General features: G+C 41.3%; 1 protein-coding gene across 21 annotated transcripts in view; it reads right to left on the bottom strand.

Moving 5' to 3' along the window:
• The window catches only part of FOXP1 (forkhead box P1), a 767,794-nt gene that overhangs the window by 135,708 nt on the left and 614,258 nt on the right, over nt 1-17,828 (bottom strand). For 2 of the 21 annotated variants that reach the window (XM_069206721.1, XM_069206723.1), the window contains exon 1: nt 2,777-2,882. The exons of 14 other annotated variants lie outside the window; for them this stretch is intronic. Coding sequence is in view for 3 of the 7 variants with exons in the window: in XM_069206720.1 (XP_069062821.1) it covers nt 1,766-1,816 (51 nt within the window). In the remaining 4 variants the exon portion in view is untranslated. Of the gene's footprint in view, nt 1-1,765; nt 2,065-2,776; nt 2,895-17,828 lie in introns of those variants that run through there. 5 more of the 21 variants (XM_069206726.1, XM_069206727.1, XM_069206720.1 and 2 more) reach the window with 5 other exon arrangements.

Below are 17,828 nucleotides of genomic sequence, written 5' to 3'. Positions count from 1 at the left end.
TAACTGAAAACCATAAACCGAAGAACAGCCAACAAGAGGCAACCCACACCGATGAGCGGAAACTGAGATTGGCAATTTTGTGTCCTCTTAAACTAAAAGTACTTGGTCGATAAAAAAGAATGAAAAAAATGTCATTTTTAATGGAAGCCCTTTTTCAGTCACTTTGACGACTTATATAAAAATAAGTAACAAGGATATTTAATAAAAAAAAACTTTGTAGAGAGACAGGTGCCCCTCATGTTGGACAGCGACCAACTCAAAATCCAATGTGAAAGTTTCTATCTTTCAAATTCATAAACAGCGAAATTTGGCCACTTTATATTAATTGACCACACTGAATACTATTTGCAGCTGACATGTCACCTTCATTAATTTCTAGCCCCGACTTTACTTGTGATTTTGCTAGCATATGAACTGCTTGTGAGTGTTTTACGTGAAACTGGAGATGCATTTAGTTGTATTTTCAGGTGGATTTTTACAAAAATAATCAAGCCAGCCCTCGGCCTCATAAACTGCCGATGATTTATGATTTACCAGCTCAGCGAGGTTTTGCAACGCCGCGTGCCTTCAGATGCGTTACTTGAGATTTAATTAAGATCACAGCCTCTAAAATCCCTGTCAAATTAAAATTCACGGAAAACAATGGATTCCATATCCTCCCGCAGATTGCGCCCGTCTCATGCGTTGAACTAACAACACAAATAAATTGCCGTTTCCATGGCGTCAGACACTGGCTCCCCAATGTTGTTTGCTTTTGACACACACGTTGTTGTTGTTGTTTTCTGCAGGGAGCGCCCTCCCTGCCCTCCGCCAACAACAGCAGATCTCTGGAGCCCAGAAACAATACTAAGGAAAAACACAGCGCGGAGAAGCAAGCACAGCACTGCTCTCGCGTTTAGGATGAGAGGCCACCGCATTGTGCTAAAATCAGAAATAAGCCCTGGTCAACCTGACACGTAGGTCTCACATGTGGCCAGTTACACGCCTTCAGCGGGCTGACCAACTTCAAAAACGCAATATTAATGTGCGAGCACGGTTATTTCTGTCGAGCGCCCGGAGTTTGCCTTGTGTTTCCTAACATGCAAAGCTCTCTATTTTGGCTGTTTGTGAATATTGTTTTTGTATTTTCGGGGGCATTGGTATTTTTGATGTCAAGGGTTCTATTTTCTTGCCTTATCGAGAGATCTGATTAATAATCTCGTGCTCTAAAAGTGACAGGTGCTGGCAATCTCCTCAATGGCAGACCGCTGCACAAAGTAACTGTCTTTGCCTGAAAGGGCTAATGCGCTCCTAATGAACAATAAATCACGTTTGATTATAAAGTGTCAGGCCAATCACTTCTCCGTTCGGCCCCTCGGAGGCCAGCTCAGCAGCTCTCTCTGCTGCGCTCGGTGGGTGCTGCTGAGCGCATCGCTCCCTTCCTCAGAAGCCCACCCAGGCATGAAAAGTGCCAAAACTAACATGAAACAAACAAAAACCCCTCAAAAGTACCGCTTTCACAGTCAAAACGAACTACGGGTCCAACTATCGCATGTGTCCAGTTTGCTATGTTTCCCACTTTAAAGCAAACAAACAAAAAAACGTGCAGTAAACTACAGCCATGTAACAAAATGAAGCATAGACTCACATGAGAGCTGCATGCAGAAAAAAATGTTAACCAAGAAAAAGAAGTGCGAATGACAGTTAAACTGTGGCGTTAACATAATATTCAACATTTACTATTCCATTTTTTTTCCATAGGCATACATTTAAAAAAACAACTTACATTTGGAATCATTTTCCCACTTTTCGAGTTAAATATCCTGAGACATGTCATTTAAACTTGAAGTCTGTATCTCTTTCGGAATGAAAAACGAGAAGAGGCACCACGCATCGCTTGCTGGGAGGGTGGGAGACGCTTCCCTTGTCTGCCAAACGTTGTGTATCGTTGCGCTGCAAGCTCGCAACTTACTTTCCACTCTAAAGAGGCAGGGCACGAAGGAGTTAATCCCGAAGAGGAAGAGTGTGCACTTTGCTCTAAACCTGCCTCCCACTTCCTAAATCCCCTCCCTCCTCCCTCAAAAATGAAAAAAAAAATCCGTTCAGAGCACTGAAATCGCGCAGGGTTAACACTCCAGTTTAGATCCTGTTACAACAAATCTTTCCAAAGTCTCGAGCGCAGCCCGGTGTCAAAAACACAAAAAATTCGCTCGACTCAGAAGCATGTCACATGGCAAATTGGGCAGCAAACAAATAGGAGCCCGTGCTGTGAAATTCAAACCCAGGCGAGCGCACGCACGCAGCCACAGCAGCCCAGAGAGAAGCGAGCTCGCAGCAGCATCGTGGGCACGCAGCAAACAATAAGCAACGCTACTGCTCTCGCTTATGTTTCACTTAGAGCGTTTGTAATCAGTTACAAACGAGCCCGCGAGCCAGCAGCCGCCCGTGAAGCCAATGCACCCGGCGCGAGCTGTAAACACTGCTCTGCCTCGTGCGCACCAGCCCCGCGCGGCCGCAAACGTGAAATAGACAAAGATTTACAAACATATTGTCTCCCGGGCAGCAGCAGCATGTGGAGCCAGTGCGAGCGCCTCTCCCCCCGCCGCCACCAGGGCTCCCGGAGCCGTGGCTGCTCCGGGGAGACTGTAAACTACTTGGTAAACAGATGGCTGCGAATACAATTTAAACGCACAGCGCCCCTTTTTCCTCACTAACACAAAATTAACCTGTCAAGTTTTACGCGGGGAAGACACGCACACATAAAAAAAAAATCACAAAATCAATCATATTGACAAACCTGACAAACTCCATTTAGCTGCCACCACAAACAGAGTGCTGGGCCATGAAGCTCTATTAAGGGCTGCCTGGTGTACAGTCTTCGACGTCCTCAGGTTACAGATTGCACGCGCAAGGGTGCTTCTGAGCTGACAAGATGCAAAACTACCCAATCAGCCACGCCCTGCTCCACCAATCACAACCAGCCTCTAAACAGAATCAGTTCAAACACTCCACACAATGGGCCTCCTCTTTCCACTGACGGCAGGTGAAATAATGCTTTTGTGAGGAAAAACGCGTTTTTCTCTAAAGCAACTGTAGTTAATTGCTGTTAACCCTATGACCCAACTCTTCGGTGCATGGAGGGAGCGACACAGATATTGATTTAACTGTAAAAAAGCATCTCATGTTATACAAACACTTTGTTTACAGATTTTGCCTGTAGCATACAAACAGAGGAAAAATATGTCCCCCATAAAGAGTGAGAGCACAACCTTTTATTAATAGCCTTGAATATGTTTTTTTTCCATTTATTTGCCTGAATTCCCTGATTAAAACACAACATAGAATATTTAAAGACAAACATTTACAACAAACAAATAAAGCTCCCTGTCTTTCACGCGTGTAAAGGCATGCTTAACATTTTGTTTAAAGTATACTTGCACCGAAACAGAAAACATAACTTCGAAATCTACGTGTTTATCTGGTGAACAATTCTAGATAGCGGAAATTCAGAATATATTCTTTGTCATCTGGCCAAGACAAAAGGGCGATTTGAATACAGTGCAGGGATGTTTGTGGGCCGGTAATGTAGTATCACCATACACAATCTGCACTTACCGTCAAAGATCACACTTCTGACGTTTATTTGACAGCTTTGCGAGGGAGGGGAGAGGGAGGGGGCGTGGGAGGGAGCCGAGTGACAATAGGTCCCAGGGAAGAAAAAAAGACCTCCAGTTCAGTGATGTCATTATACACTTGATTACGTGACTCATAGATCGGCACCTGCAGCCCAGTGGACACCTTTCAACTTTAAATATGCAAGAGGAACAACTCTATTTTAGTAGTAAACACAACTTAGCGTAGATAATGTCTATGTTTCGAAAAGTTATTACGAATATTTGGATCCGTAAATCGACAACAACTGCTATTAGAACTGCTGGGGTTGAGCATTCTAGGTCTGTTCTGTTTAATTTATTTTAGGTTTGGGCGAATTTAACATGTGATGTGGAGGATTGCAAACTAACTGGAACTGTTATACTGGACAATATACACTTGACGCAATGCCTATTTTTTCGATTACAACCTTTCAGACGGTTCCCAAGTTAGAAGTGCATGACAGGATGGCAACAAATGTAATTTAAAAATACTTTATGCCCAATAGAGTTACTTTGTTACATACCTTTGTTTATCGAATATTTACCATTGCACATGACTTAAAATTCTTCTATATATATATATATACACACACACACACAGACACACAATGTAAAGGAAGGTCAAGCAGGCCCAATTAATGTCAATTAATCGCCTGGCCACAAATGGACCGCATAAAGGAAAGAATAAATAGGTGAAAAAAGAGAACGGTTTAATTGATAGAGATTCTGAAGGTACAGCAATGAAACAGCTAGAAACTGGGGCCATATTTAAATATGCTGTATGGCTGCACTTGAGCAGCTCAACTAAACATAAGGCAGCTTATTATTTCACCACCGTGAGGCATTAGCCAGTCAAATAAAGCTGAGCTAATGAACACGAACCGGTCATGACCATCCTTTAGAGTGATATTGGTCAAAAAAGCAAAATCGAGTTAATCTCTTAATCTGAGGTTTTCCGCCACCTCAATCTGAAGTTTGTATAGTTGAACTATGAGAAGCAATGCTCAGTCTACTCACCTGTGCAGTTGTAGGAAAGGAATGAATGGCTGTGATGTAGAGCTGAAGTTAAAGGAACTCCAAATCAACATAGAAAGGGATCAAAATGCAAATTTTGCACATGGGTGAGGAATATTCCGAGTGACCACCATTTCATAATGCAATGGGCTGCTTTTCAGTGTTTCAACTCAACAAGCCCCACATTATTGTGATAAGTTTCTCCTGAATGTGGCCATCACTTAAATTCAATTTTTTAATCAAGCTTGTGCCTGCAATGTCTCCAGGCAGCACATTGAAAAACTGTAACTGCGTGCTGGTTGTGGATACCCACTACCCCACCCTGGTTGCACTTAACATGCGAACCCGCTGGTTCTGCTTTAGAAGTTTAAGACAATGATGCTGCTCTTCAAACAACTAAATGCAAGTCTTTTCTCTGTTCATGTAGACTCAGTTGTTATTTATTGTATATATTGAAGATTCCAGACTTGTTCTTTATATGTTCCTCAAATGAAGTCACAATACCCTTGTTTCAGTACCAATAACCCAATGCATTTTGGGTCTCATGTCCCTTCTCCAGGGGTCGCTAAGGAATTAAAACATAAAATTATATCAGAGCCGAAGTCAATCAATCTCCAAAGTAGAAAAACAATAATATGTGCTTCACATGCCTCACTGACTGGGTGCACACCATGCAGATAAATCCATCAACATGTGCAACCTAAAGTGTGTTCCACACTGAAACAAACAAACAACCAAAAATAAATATGTCAGAGATGTTAACCAAAATAAATGCCAGTGATTTTTATTGAGAATAAACCACGTGGTACCAAAGCCGGCTCCTGCACTGTATGTGAGGCCACAACTATATACGCTACTAAGTTACCAAACAAAACCCGTTCCTCAATCATAGTTGTATACGCGGATAAAAGGTGTCCCTTACCAAATGAAATAAGTTTCTCAATCAAAGATGTGTACACAGATAAAAAGTGTCATGGTGCCGCCCCATGGGCGCATAGTGGTGCTTACAAAAGAAACAGTGCCCCATAAAAAACGGTGTCTGATGAAAAAACTTGGTACTAAAATGAAGAAGTGTGCCCCTCTTACCCATACTGCAAAACACAACTGCTTCAATTACCTGAATGCCAACCACGTTCACCATTACCACTGTGCCCGACCCGCTCCATTCAAACTTCCTCATTTCCTGTATTCAACCAATGGCAGTAAACTTCGACGAGCTAGTGCCGCAGACCACATTTAATGGTGCACACAAGTATATAGTAAAAAACAGGTCCACCCATTGGTCCTGTGTGGCATAAATCACCAAAACAAGCTTTTCACACTAAGTACCAATCTTGTCTGTGCACATGATGGTGAATGAAAACCTGAAATGGGGAATAATATAAATATAAACTATCAATACACAAAGTTTGAAAAGAATCACGATAACCAAGGAAAGAATCATAAAAATCCATATTCTAATTTATAAAAAACAAGCATATTCTAGTTTGTCATTCATCCCAGATGGATGCAAAGTTTCTAATTTCCTGATCCAAAAACATCCTTTTGGGACAGTCTCTTCTGATTATCCATATCCAGCCTGGATTTTAGGACTTCTAAAACTTGACTTTTCAGAGAGTGTTGTCACAATAAAACACCACAGTGTTGCACACACATTTTCTTATGAAGATTAGGAAGCAGTAGCACACACTCAGCACAGCACCAGTGTAAAGCAACTGAGAAGAAGATGACCACAGGGGACATCCGAGCTCTTGCATTACAGAATGGCTCACAAAAATGCAGACCTGGTTTTTGATCGTGGAATGTATAAAACTAATATGGTCCAGGAAAAGGTGAAAGGGGACATTAAGAAAAGCTAGCTTGAGGTCGCAGTTATCTTGATCATGTTTTGTAGTGATTAGTTTTACAGAATTGTAGGAAGTGTACTAAGTGGATGACCGCTTGCAACCTTCTGACACAATGTAAATGTATTGCCACCGATGTAGCTGACAGGAGGCACAAGCAGTCGGAAGACAGTTCTTATACATGGTCCCGTCCAATTCTCTCCCAGGGAGCTTCTTTTGGCAGCTCTGAAAGTTGGAGGGAGGAGAATGCATGGGAACTGCTGCTCTTACAGCTCCACCTCAGAAAGGGGAGTGTGGGCGAAAGGTGTGCAACTGGTTGCACTCCCCATGGCTCTCCTAACGAAAGCAGAAGTAAATCATGATGCTTCCCAGACCTCTGTGCCTCCGCAACTGCCCTTCCAGCTCCACCAGGAGATGACAGCTTTGAGAGTCAAGCCACAAACATGAAGGGGCTAGCAGAAGGTACACCCTGTAACATTGAACAGTATTATGCCACATTGGCAGCACTCTGACGTGTTGTAGGGAACATGTGAATACTGGGCAGCACAACAACCAACAGAGACACCCTGACACAATGGGCACTGTTATACTGACTGACACAATAGTATATCAGGTAATGATTTGCTATGATTCAATAATCCATGGCACACCGATAAGCGTTCTGGCACACTGACAGGCGTAAGGTATATTTTTAGCACACCCCTACAACGAAAGGTACCATGACATATTTTGAAATACTATGGCCAATGAAGCATCATTCTGGTATACTGAGAGACCACTTGTCACAGTAATCAGAACCTTTAAAATACTGGCCTCACCTTGCATATTTAGCAATATCCTGGCAAACAAACCACTCTATGACGTTTTAGACTGCGTCCTATAATATTAAGGGGAATCCTGGTATACAGAACACCTTCTTCATATATGAAGCACTAGAATGTCATGTGAGCCAAAACTGTGTTTCATTGAGTCATCTTGGCATATTTAGTCATTTTAATCAGCACTATATCATAGTGAGTGGAAGCAAGGTACAATCAACCACCTTGGTATATTGAGCTTTAATCTGGTAATTTACCAGCTTCATTGCATTTGGAGTCACTGAGACATACTGAACCACACTGGCATACTGAGCATTACTCTGACATTTTAACCAGCACTGTGGCTAACCGAGAGATGCTCTGACACAACGAACCACTCTGCCATATTGTGTCATCCACTATTTGCATAGTGTGGTTCTAATCATAACATCTTTATTAAACATATCCTGGCATGCGGAGAGGCACTTTTCATAGGGTGCATCACTTGCAGACATGGAGAGACACCTCTGTTTCTCTGAGAGCACACCAGCACTTTGAGAGGCACCCTGGCATATTGAGAGCCACTCGGGCATAGTGAGCAGTACCACAGCACAAGGAGCTCCCCCTTCAAATTGAGAGGCACCTAGCCAGATGCACCTTAATTACATCAAAACCATCACATCAACATTCAATGATCTCATCTTGCCTAGAACCCAACATGGTTAGAGCGCCTAAACTGCTATTAGTTCAGTCAGACCTGCAAATCTGCCAGTTGGAGGTCCTGACTAGATCAATGTGATGGTCATGTCTATGTCACAGTTAGTGATGTGCTGTAGAAACATATAGCATATTGACTGACAGCTTGATGTCACAGGTCAGGTCCTGGAATTTTGAATAACTCCTTGATATAATTGCCAACACCCTGGCTTACTAAATAGCACATGATAGAAGTGCTAGGTATTTTAGGGTACGAGTTATAGTTACCTGAGATAATTATAACCAGTGAATTGCAGTGGATTTCTCTTTTTAACCTTTGTTTTTTACAGCGAATTTTAAAGTTTTTTTTAATGTAAAGTAAGTTATTAAAATTACTAACTATAATCATAATATCACACAAACGTCAGTTTTTTCAGTATATATATATATATATATGTATATATATATATATATATACTACCTACTGGAGAGGGGTAGTTATAATTAGGACCTAATTCCCAGAGACGAAGCGTTTTTGTTTTGCCAATAAGTTTGGTGTTGTTTGATAAATCTTCACACAATGTTCATAGTAGCCTGGTCACTTTAGTTGCTGTCTGGAAAGTTTCAGGGTAATCCGTGAAGTGGGGGCTGAGAAAAAGGGTAGGAGTGGGGGGGGGGGTGTCCCAAAACACGTTTCCCCATGCAATTTCCCCTAGGGATTTTCAACATGACTGCAGCCCAAACTACTCAACGGAATCACACCAAATTTGGCAGAAAGCTAGCTTTTGGTCCAGAAAGAACCATTTTTGTGATTTATTGTATATTTGTTCAGTAGTTAGGAGACATTAAAGGAAAAATAAATTTGTATATCTAGGGACACAGATCTTCAATGGATCCACTCGCAGGCGATCCACAGATCTCAAGGAAAAGAAAGGCTCTGATAGGCTGTCCACAACCTGACCAAAAAGTTGTGGATGTCCTTTTCTTTCTCGCTTGGGCCAGGGAAGGCAAAAAAAGGAGAAAAACACATAAGGGGTCAGGATACAGGTATGCTGACCCCATAGGACACATGGAGATCTCCCTCAGGGATCCTTCATGGGGAAACAATGTCGCAGTGTGTCCCCTAGCGTAAATCAATGATTGATCCACAGATCCAAAGCAGACTTTAAAAAAACCAAACAACCCATTCACATGCGTTCCGAGCGTGAGGTTGGGTGCATGCAAAGGAGTTGGCTGCCCTAAAGTAACTTTAACGTAGCCCCCGCCACGCACATTTTTTTTGTGTGAACATTTTTACTTCAAATATTACACTGATATTATTAATGATGTTATCAAAGATATCATGAGCTCTGTAATTTGTGTGGTAATTAGCAGTGCATGGAGAGGGAGCAAGTTATAGTTACTTCAGGGCACTAGTTATAGTTACCTGAGATAACTATAACTATAACAGGTTTATTTCTATGGTTTTGTACATTTAAAATGTGAGCCTAACTATAACGTCCCTGTAATTTTTGATTTATTAAATGAATTTCAATATTTTTTAAAATTTTATTTCCTAACTATAACGTCCTTGCAACCTTTGTTTTTTCCAGTGAATTTTAACTTTTTTTTTTACATAAAGTAAATGTAATTACTATATGTTAATTCAACCACTGCCATGTATGGCCTGCAGCCAACCCCTATAACCACTCAACCCGGTGCCATGCATGGCTGGGTTGGGTCTCAGCAGCTGTTGACAAGAAAGAACCCATTCATCACAGTCGCTACATGAGATATTGCACTTGAAAAATGCAAGGATGCAAACACCTCAATCAAGGATTACAGATAACTTTTCACTGTGGAACTGCAGAGAAAACACACTTGCTTTGCTTTGGCCATGCTCACAAAGTTATGCCGATTAGTACTTTAAAGAACTGGAGCTTCAACATGTATCTGCCTTGTTTGTATGTGTAAGTGCTTGCTGCTGAGTTTTAATTTCTGTAAAATGAACATCGTGCCAGAATGAATCGTGCCATGCATATTTATCCAAGAAGAGGCCACTGTTTTCTGCAAAATGTCTACCCAACTGAAATACTTACTACAGGATATTTAATGAGTGTTACCTCCTTGGGTAAATGTAAGATTCATCTCCTACATTACAGCTGCATAAAAGACAGCGAGGAAATGTCTCTATTGACCTTGTGTGTTTGTAACTTTATCAATGTGACTGATCCTTAAGCATCTTCATTAAATTATTTGTCAAGGTGGAACTGCAAATCTGCAGTTCCACCAGGAAATGTATTTATTTTTATTTTAAAACATTTTGGGGGACCGCATGGGGAGCCTCAAGACCCCCTGGTCCAAGCCTCGTCCCGACTCCTGCAGGAGCCAGCACTGCACAAGCAAGCAGGGAGCTGCTTGAAATAGCAGCTCCCTGCTTGTGAGAGAAATGTTTTCATCTGTTTCCCTGCACCCATATCTACTGTTTGACAGATCAGGCTTGCAGAAATCAGAGTTATGTCTTCTTTTGCTTGGTGGGATCTGTTAGCTCCCACCAAGCAAAAGGAAGCAGCTACCACCCGAGGGTGGGCACTCAGGGAAGTAACAGGAGCCGGCCCTGAGGGGTGGCTGTTCCCAGAGCCATTGATGGCTGAACAAGGGGGCCGCGCAGCCCCCCTCCATCGTTTAATTCATCCCCAAGGAGGTGGAGGCCCCAAGGGCCCGCAAAGGACTCCCTACATTAACTTAATTCAGCCCAGGGGAGTTGGAGGTCTCCAGGGCTATGGGGGCACTCAAGCCCCCAAAACATTATGTTTATTGCCCTGGGGAGGTGGTGGTCCCAGGGGCTGAGGGTGGAGAGGGTGCGCTGCCCCATCACGGTTAAAAGAGTTGTTGCATTGGGGAGGTGGTGGGCTCTAGGGCCTGGAGGGGGTCCACAGGGCCCCCCATTAAAGGACTATTTATTCCTTTATGTTTGTTGCCCTGTGGAGGTGGTGGTTTTCGGGGCTGCGGGAGAGCCGCAGGGTCCCCTGCACACTTTATGTTTACATCCCTGGGGAGGTGGCAGACCCCAGGGTCATGGGGGTCCAGAGGTCCCTCTCACATTTCTTCACAACTTTGCCCCAGGGAGGTGGTGGTCCCCAGGAAGTGGGAGGGCTCTGTGACCCTCCGGCACACTCTTTATCTTCATAGTCCAAAGAAGGTGGCAGTCCCCATGGCCCAGGGGTGTTCATAGGACCCCACATTATACTGTTTTACATCTTTGCCCAGGGAAGAAGGTGGTCCCCAGGGCTTCAGTAAGCCCTAGGAGGTGGGCCCTGTGCATCCCCCACCTTAAAATGTATGCCCCTGGGATCTGGTCCACCTGAGGACAAAATGAAAAGCAAGCGTGGAAGACCACAATTGCTTTAAAATAAAAATGTGGCAAAAATTCACAGATACAATTTTCGCCACTTATTTAAAAATAAATCTTTTTAGCCCTGGGGGGCCCTGGGGGACCCCCTGCACCAGGGCCCATGGGGTAGAGTAAGGGCACCCTTACCCCTTTTCTTTCTTTTTTACATTTATTTTTGAGATTCCGCTAAAGATCAGTCTCAAAAAGGCTGCCAATTCTTGATGTGTTAGCAGCCAATCAGATCTCTGCACAAGATCGTCAGTACTTGCGAAGCTGTCACAACCCCAGATATCCAAATTTGGATTTCCTTTAATTTCTCATAAACTACTGAACAGATTTACACCAAATAAGAAAAAGGCTCATCTGTGTACCAAGGGGTCCCTTTCTGCCAAATTTGGTGTAATGTGATCCAGCGGTTCGGGCTGCAGGCATGTCTAAAGAGTTTGTGGGAAATGCAGGTTTTTTGCCCCCCCCCCCCTCCCCCCCTTCTCAGCCCCTGGATCACCCTGAAAATTTCGATGCACAACAAGATTCTAGGGTGCTCTTTTTTGGGGGAACTTTTGTGAAGATTCGTTAAGTGGTGTCAAAAATATAGGCCAGTAGGTTGTATATACATATATGTGTATTTATATATATATATATATAATGGAAGATGCAGGATCACAAGAAAACAATAGCCAGCCAGGGCAAAAATCTGGATCCCAAAGGATACAATGAGCCACAAGAAAATGTAATATCCAAGAAAGAAGTGACTCAAACAGATGATCTCACTAAAGAACAAAGATATATATATATATTTATATATTTGAGAAAAAGAGAGAACAGTGCACAAACAAGATGGCACTATAGGACGGCATAACACATGCTACAAACAGTTTCTTCCAGTGCAGCTAACAATGGGCACAGGCTAGAATTAAAATGTTAATATTTAGTTTAACTTTAATGAATATATTTTTGATAAAATAATGACAGTGGTGATTCTGATGCTGTAGTGTTACCCCATAATTATGGATTCACGACATTTGCCACATCACTTGCTCAAAAAAATAACACTGCCAGCAGATGTTGAGAATAATTTTTATATTTTTCCACATAACGTAGACAACCTTGCTATATAATTTGGTTCCCCATTACCAATAATACGAGTAGCCGGCCAATTACATGTCTGGGTGTTTTTATAGCACCAAATGCAGTGGTATAAACATCTATATTTCACAGGGAACTGTGAAATATGGAAAACACTTCAAGGTTATCTGTGAAATATTGGTTTCACCTTTCCCATGACAGCCCCCAAACCAGACTCCTAGGCTTTACTATGGGCAAGGGTGTTTGTTAGGCAAAGGGTTATCTAAACAATGGGGCAAAATGCAAATTATGCAACTCATTCTCTAGCAGTGTTGTTCTTAGTCATTTTGAACTAGAAGCTATATTTTTGATGAAATCTGCAAATTAAAAGGCAAATGTGGAAAATCCATGATTATGCAGAAAACGCTTCAGCCTTAGAATCACATAAATCCTACTGGCCTTCACCATCTCCATTTAATTAGAACTCGTCAATGGTAATATTGCATCATATTACACAATTTTTTGTTATGTATTCTCTATAAGTATATAAACACATATCTGGAGCCCTAATTCCATATAATAGAAATTCTGATTATATTTTATTTTTGACGCGGTAATTCTGATGGCATATTCACTGGAACAAGAAGAATGATGCATGTGTACTATAACTCCTGCCACACAATATAATTTTTATGCACCTGAAAAGTTTTATATTGGCCATTTTTTTCTGCTGGACGTTCTTGGCTCCTATTGGCTCCTATAGACCCTAATCCATTTGTGATGTACGCAACTAACTACCAGAAATATAGTTTATCCAATGTTTCCGATGGACCTATATATTATTACGGTCAAAATATGCATGCACTTCACAGACATCCTCATTTTAGGTACTTGGACAGATTTGACATTCTGGATTATTTAACTAAAACCTCTTGCGAATTACCTCCAAAGGGCTGATTTTACACAGTATACTTGGAAAAATGTACTATAATATGCAGATGACTACCGAACCTGTTCATGATCATTATAATGTTTAACTGGATCTCAAATTATGTGAACCTTGAGATAGTTATTCGAAAAGTACCATTTCATTCTTAGTTGGAGGGTAGCCCTATGCTTAAAGTGGATAGAATTGTTTTTGCTCCCATTTTTAGTGCTATTCAATATATTAATGCTCTTCTACATATGCACATTTCTTTACCAGACAGAACGTATAGAACGTTCAAGGGTCGGCTTAACAGCCTACGTTTTAAAAACATGTTTTAATATTGCTGATGAAGAATGTTCTTTGAAAAACATAATGGAAACATTTGTTTTATTGTGAATTTTGTAAAGAGTGTTTGTGTATACATTAAAATAAATAAATGGATCTTATCAAGCCAATCTTGGAAAATGAATCGAGAAGAACATATTAAGGAAATGTGTACATAACTGGGGAGACAAGATCGGGGAAACCATTCTGGGTGTGCTACTGCGACATGCTGTTGAGAATGACACTTTTGGGATGTTTAACTGACTGGAAATAGGCACAGGCCATTTAAAAATCCAAGAGGTAGATTGATGGTGTCTTCAGGCTCAATCAATCTTCGCCAGGCCTGAAATCAAGTGGCGTGAACATAACAGGTCCAGTTCTCTCCCACTGTGTATCAAGGGTTTGGAGCAGCATCCCCTTCACAACAATCTTTTCTATCACTGGTGCAATAAAGAGAAAATCTAAAGAGCCACTTTTCAAAGAAGCAGCTCATTAGGTTTTAGTAGTGATTTATCCGCTCCACCACTAGGAACCTCAGTCTCTCACCAAACATTGAACAGGATCTGGATGTGTCCCACCTTCCTAGGTTACCCCTTGCACCCACGATGTACATTTCTCTGAACCTTCCCTGTTAGGATAGCAAGTTATTATTGCTAAACCTATATACAGTGGAGAAACTCTATATTTGCTCACTTTTTCCTTGGTAAACAGTGTTTTTCACTTTCTTGAACAAAGACATGGCCCATACAGTGAATGTCTTCAAAGACGACAAACTGATTTTTCAGCTTGGTTTTCCCCTGAACTTGGATGGTGTCAATGAAAGCCATCAAAAGTGGTATTGACTCTGTCACAACCCCCCAGAACCAGTGATCAATCATCGCTGCCTTGCTTAGCTGGGTGGCTCATGCTCAGATGACCAGGCTGAGAGGGTTAAGGTTCAAGGAGATGTTTCTTGAGCCTTTAGTTGTGTACACGTCCCCTCCAGTGAAGAATGTGGGGAGGAGGGTGGCTTGTCATCTTCCAGTGCATACCAACATTTCTTACATTTTCTCGAATTAACGGCGTTCCATTTGAGACTGCACTGTTCAATTCCATTTACACCAATTTGCCAGAGAAGACTTGCTTTTCACCAGATTGACTTAACTAGACAGACTTGTTAGTGATGGTTTGCTGAAATTACAGTTAAATGGCGGTTGTGGAGTTTTTGCTAAAAAAGATTTAGGCCTGCTATGAACAAAGCAATATTTCTAAGCAAGTGATTAATAAATTATGTCTCCGGAAGCTAATATCCCAATTAAGTAAGGCCATATTAGCTCTGCATTAGTCATTTTCAGGTTGGGGCTGAGTATTAACCTAGCAGTTCACGTGGGGTCGGTAAATTAGCTGACAGCCACGGCTTCATGGCACTCCAGTAGGGACTACATGGCCCATTCAAACTTCTAAATACATGACACCTTCAAACCGAGCCAGCATTTTCAGGCAGCCAGCTTAGTATAAAACATGATCCCTATTATTCTGCCACAAGAAATGCCCCCTCCCGTTCATCTCCTGTTCTATTCTCTTTAGAAGCATGCAATGGTATTTTTTTAACAGTAGATGTGTAAGGCATATGTCCTGCTTCTTATTGAATGCTTTTTTTTGCCATGTCTCCTAGGGTTTTATAGTGAAGGTAGAAACACAAATTCCTTCTCTTACTTTGACACCTGATTTAGGCGTTCAATATTAGAGCAAGCTAGGATCATCTTCAGGGAAAAGACGCCATACAGTTTTTAATATTCGGAGCGGCTTAGTACTCGCTGATGAGAAAACTGTTCATGAACTGCAGATCACAGATTAGAATCACTGAGGGACAACCCAGTCATTCATCCTTTCAAGGTTGATAAAATGAGTACCACTAAGTTTAGTATTACTAATATCTTTTATGCTTCACAAAGCAGAGGCAGCAAGTGCTTCATAAAACCAAGTTATTTAATATTATTCGATAGTGACCTCAACTTATTCGAAGCTAATTAACAAGATATGCCAAATAAACATCTAATGAAAATGATATGCATGGAAAACTGTAACTCCATTTGTCTCTCCATGATTCAGATATATTGCATACTTATAAAGCGTTCTACATAAAACAGTGCATTATAGGTGTGAAAAAAAAGAACTAGCTGCTGAACATGTACTGCCATCTAGAGGTCAGGAAGAGTAACAGCAGACAAATTCAATTTTTGTTTTGGACTGCTCACGTGTCTGATTTATCTCTCTTTACTTGTAGTCCCACGGTTAATGTATTTATTTTATTTATTTTGGTAGAATTCTAAAGCACTTATATCTAAGTGCTGTACAAATTTAATTAGATGGTACAATTCAATACGAAAAATGAAAGAGGCCAAAAAGAATAAGAGACAGGAAAAAAACATGGCGGTAAAACAAGAGTATTTAATTATATAGGTTAAAATAACTAAATAACTAAAAAGAAAGCGAAATAAAAGTCACATGTAATTTCGCCATAACTGCAAAAACAACCGGGGAAGGTGAGACAAAGCCGAGGACTTCACTTACTTCACTACAAGATGATAAAAGAGCCAATATTAACTACCAAGTTCAAAGATCTGGCCGAGTAGTTTACAGTCTGTTGGGGAATGGCATTGTAAATAAAGTCAACAACCAACACAGCTCAGGACTCCTTGGGGTAGAGGCAAAATTCAGCAAGTCGGCAATTCCTGAACCACACTTTTTTTTCTAAACTGGAACCTTCTTCAAACCCAGTCACATTCACTGCTTCCTATACAAAAGGATGGGTGTTTCCTATAACCACCTATATTCTGTTAACATTGAGCGTTTATGCCATATTTGATAATCAAGAAACTACAAAGAAACAAAAAAGGTGCAGAATTGACTGACCTTCAACAACTGCAGTTAAATTGCTTTAATTCTCATGAGAAGCACCCAACCATTTTGGCACTGCCCGGGAACCCCTTATTTAGGGGGTAAACGCAAATTTGATTATTTCGCAGTATGATCCAATGTCGATGAAGGAAAATAAAGTTAGTCTAAAAAAATTTGGCAGTGCATAGTTAAACCCAGTGTACATTAGTCCACACAATCAAAAAAGTCTACGTAAGCAGTATTAACTCCTAAAGTGAAACATCCAGGAAATTCGTTCACAACGTCAGCATATGTTTGTATGTTTCCTGATGTCGAGTCACGGTCTTGTGGAGCATCGCACAGCATTCATGGGGTTTTACAAAATACCACAAGTTGTACTTATGAATTAATTCTTTGTATTCTGGATTTGAGTTGCTTTTTAAGTCGGACACATAGAACTGGAAAAGTCACTCTATATTTTAGATTCCCGCTACATAGAGGACATTGCATAATTTTCATTTGTCACTGCAGTGCCTCGAAGCAAGTTGAACTCTCTTCAAATCTACAGAACATTATTTCTAAACACCTAAACACAGCTAAGATACTGATGGTGACTTTGAGTGAATAGATGTAATGCCAGTGCTGGATTTGCTCCCATTCTGAACAACCTTTCTTTATCATTAACCAAGAAACCTTCTAAACGTTGCATCTTAAATATGGATATCCCAGTACCTAGGCCTCGATTATAAATTACACAGCACTGCGGTCAAGGTATAATAAAATGCAATTATATTGCTACTGCCCTGTAGTACTGCCCCGTACCGTGCAATTATGAGTAAGACCCCATAGACTGCGGAACCACAGTGTGGGACTGATTTTTCCAGTCATAAAATCAAATGGAATCCTCAATTCCAAGTGGTTTTAATGCACACATTTACTACCTGCTTTGGGCAGGAGGTAAACGTATGTGCGGGTGTGTGGATGGGGTGAGGAAGAAAGGGGGAGTTTTTGCCTAACGGGTGGGCAGAGGGCAGGCATTATATGCTTTCCCTGTTATATAAAGAAAAGCAGAACGAGGCTTGGATGCCTCATTAGATTTTTCTGGCCAGTATTACTGTCGGTAAAATTAGTGTTTGGTTCTTCCAGATACGGTAAAACTGGGTGGGGAAACATGCAAACATCTCATAATTAGGCGGAATTAAATTAACACATAAAAGCATGTGTTGATTTTGTTCTTAATGTGCAGCCAGGGGCCACAGAAATGTAACAGAATGCCCAAATCATGAGATATCCTTC

The sequence above is a fragment of the Pleurodeles waltl genome, chromosome 9 (genome assembly GCF_031143425.1).
Source record: "Pleurodeles waltl isolate 20211129_DDA chromosome 9, aPleWal1.hap1.20221129, whole genome shotgun sequence".
Lineage (NCBI taxonomy): Eukaryota > Metazoa > Chordata > Amphibia > Caudata > Salamandridae > Pleurodeles > Pleurodeles waltl.
The sequence above is the reverse complement of the archived record's forward strand: the minus strand, read 5'-3'. Positions and strand labels throughout refer to the sequence as shown.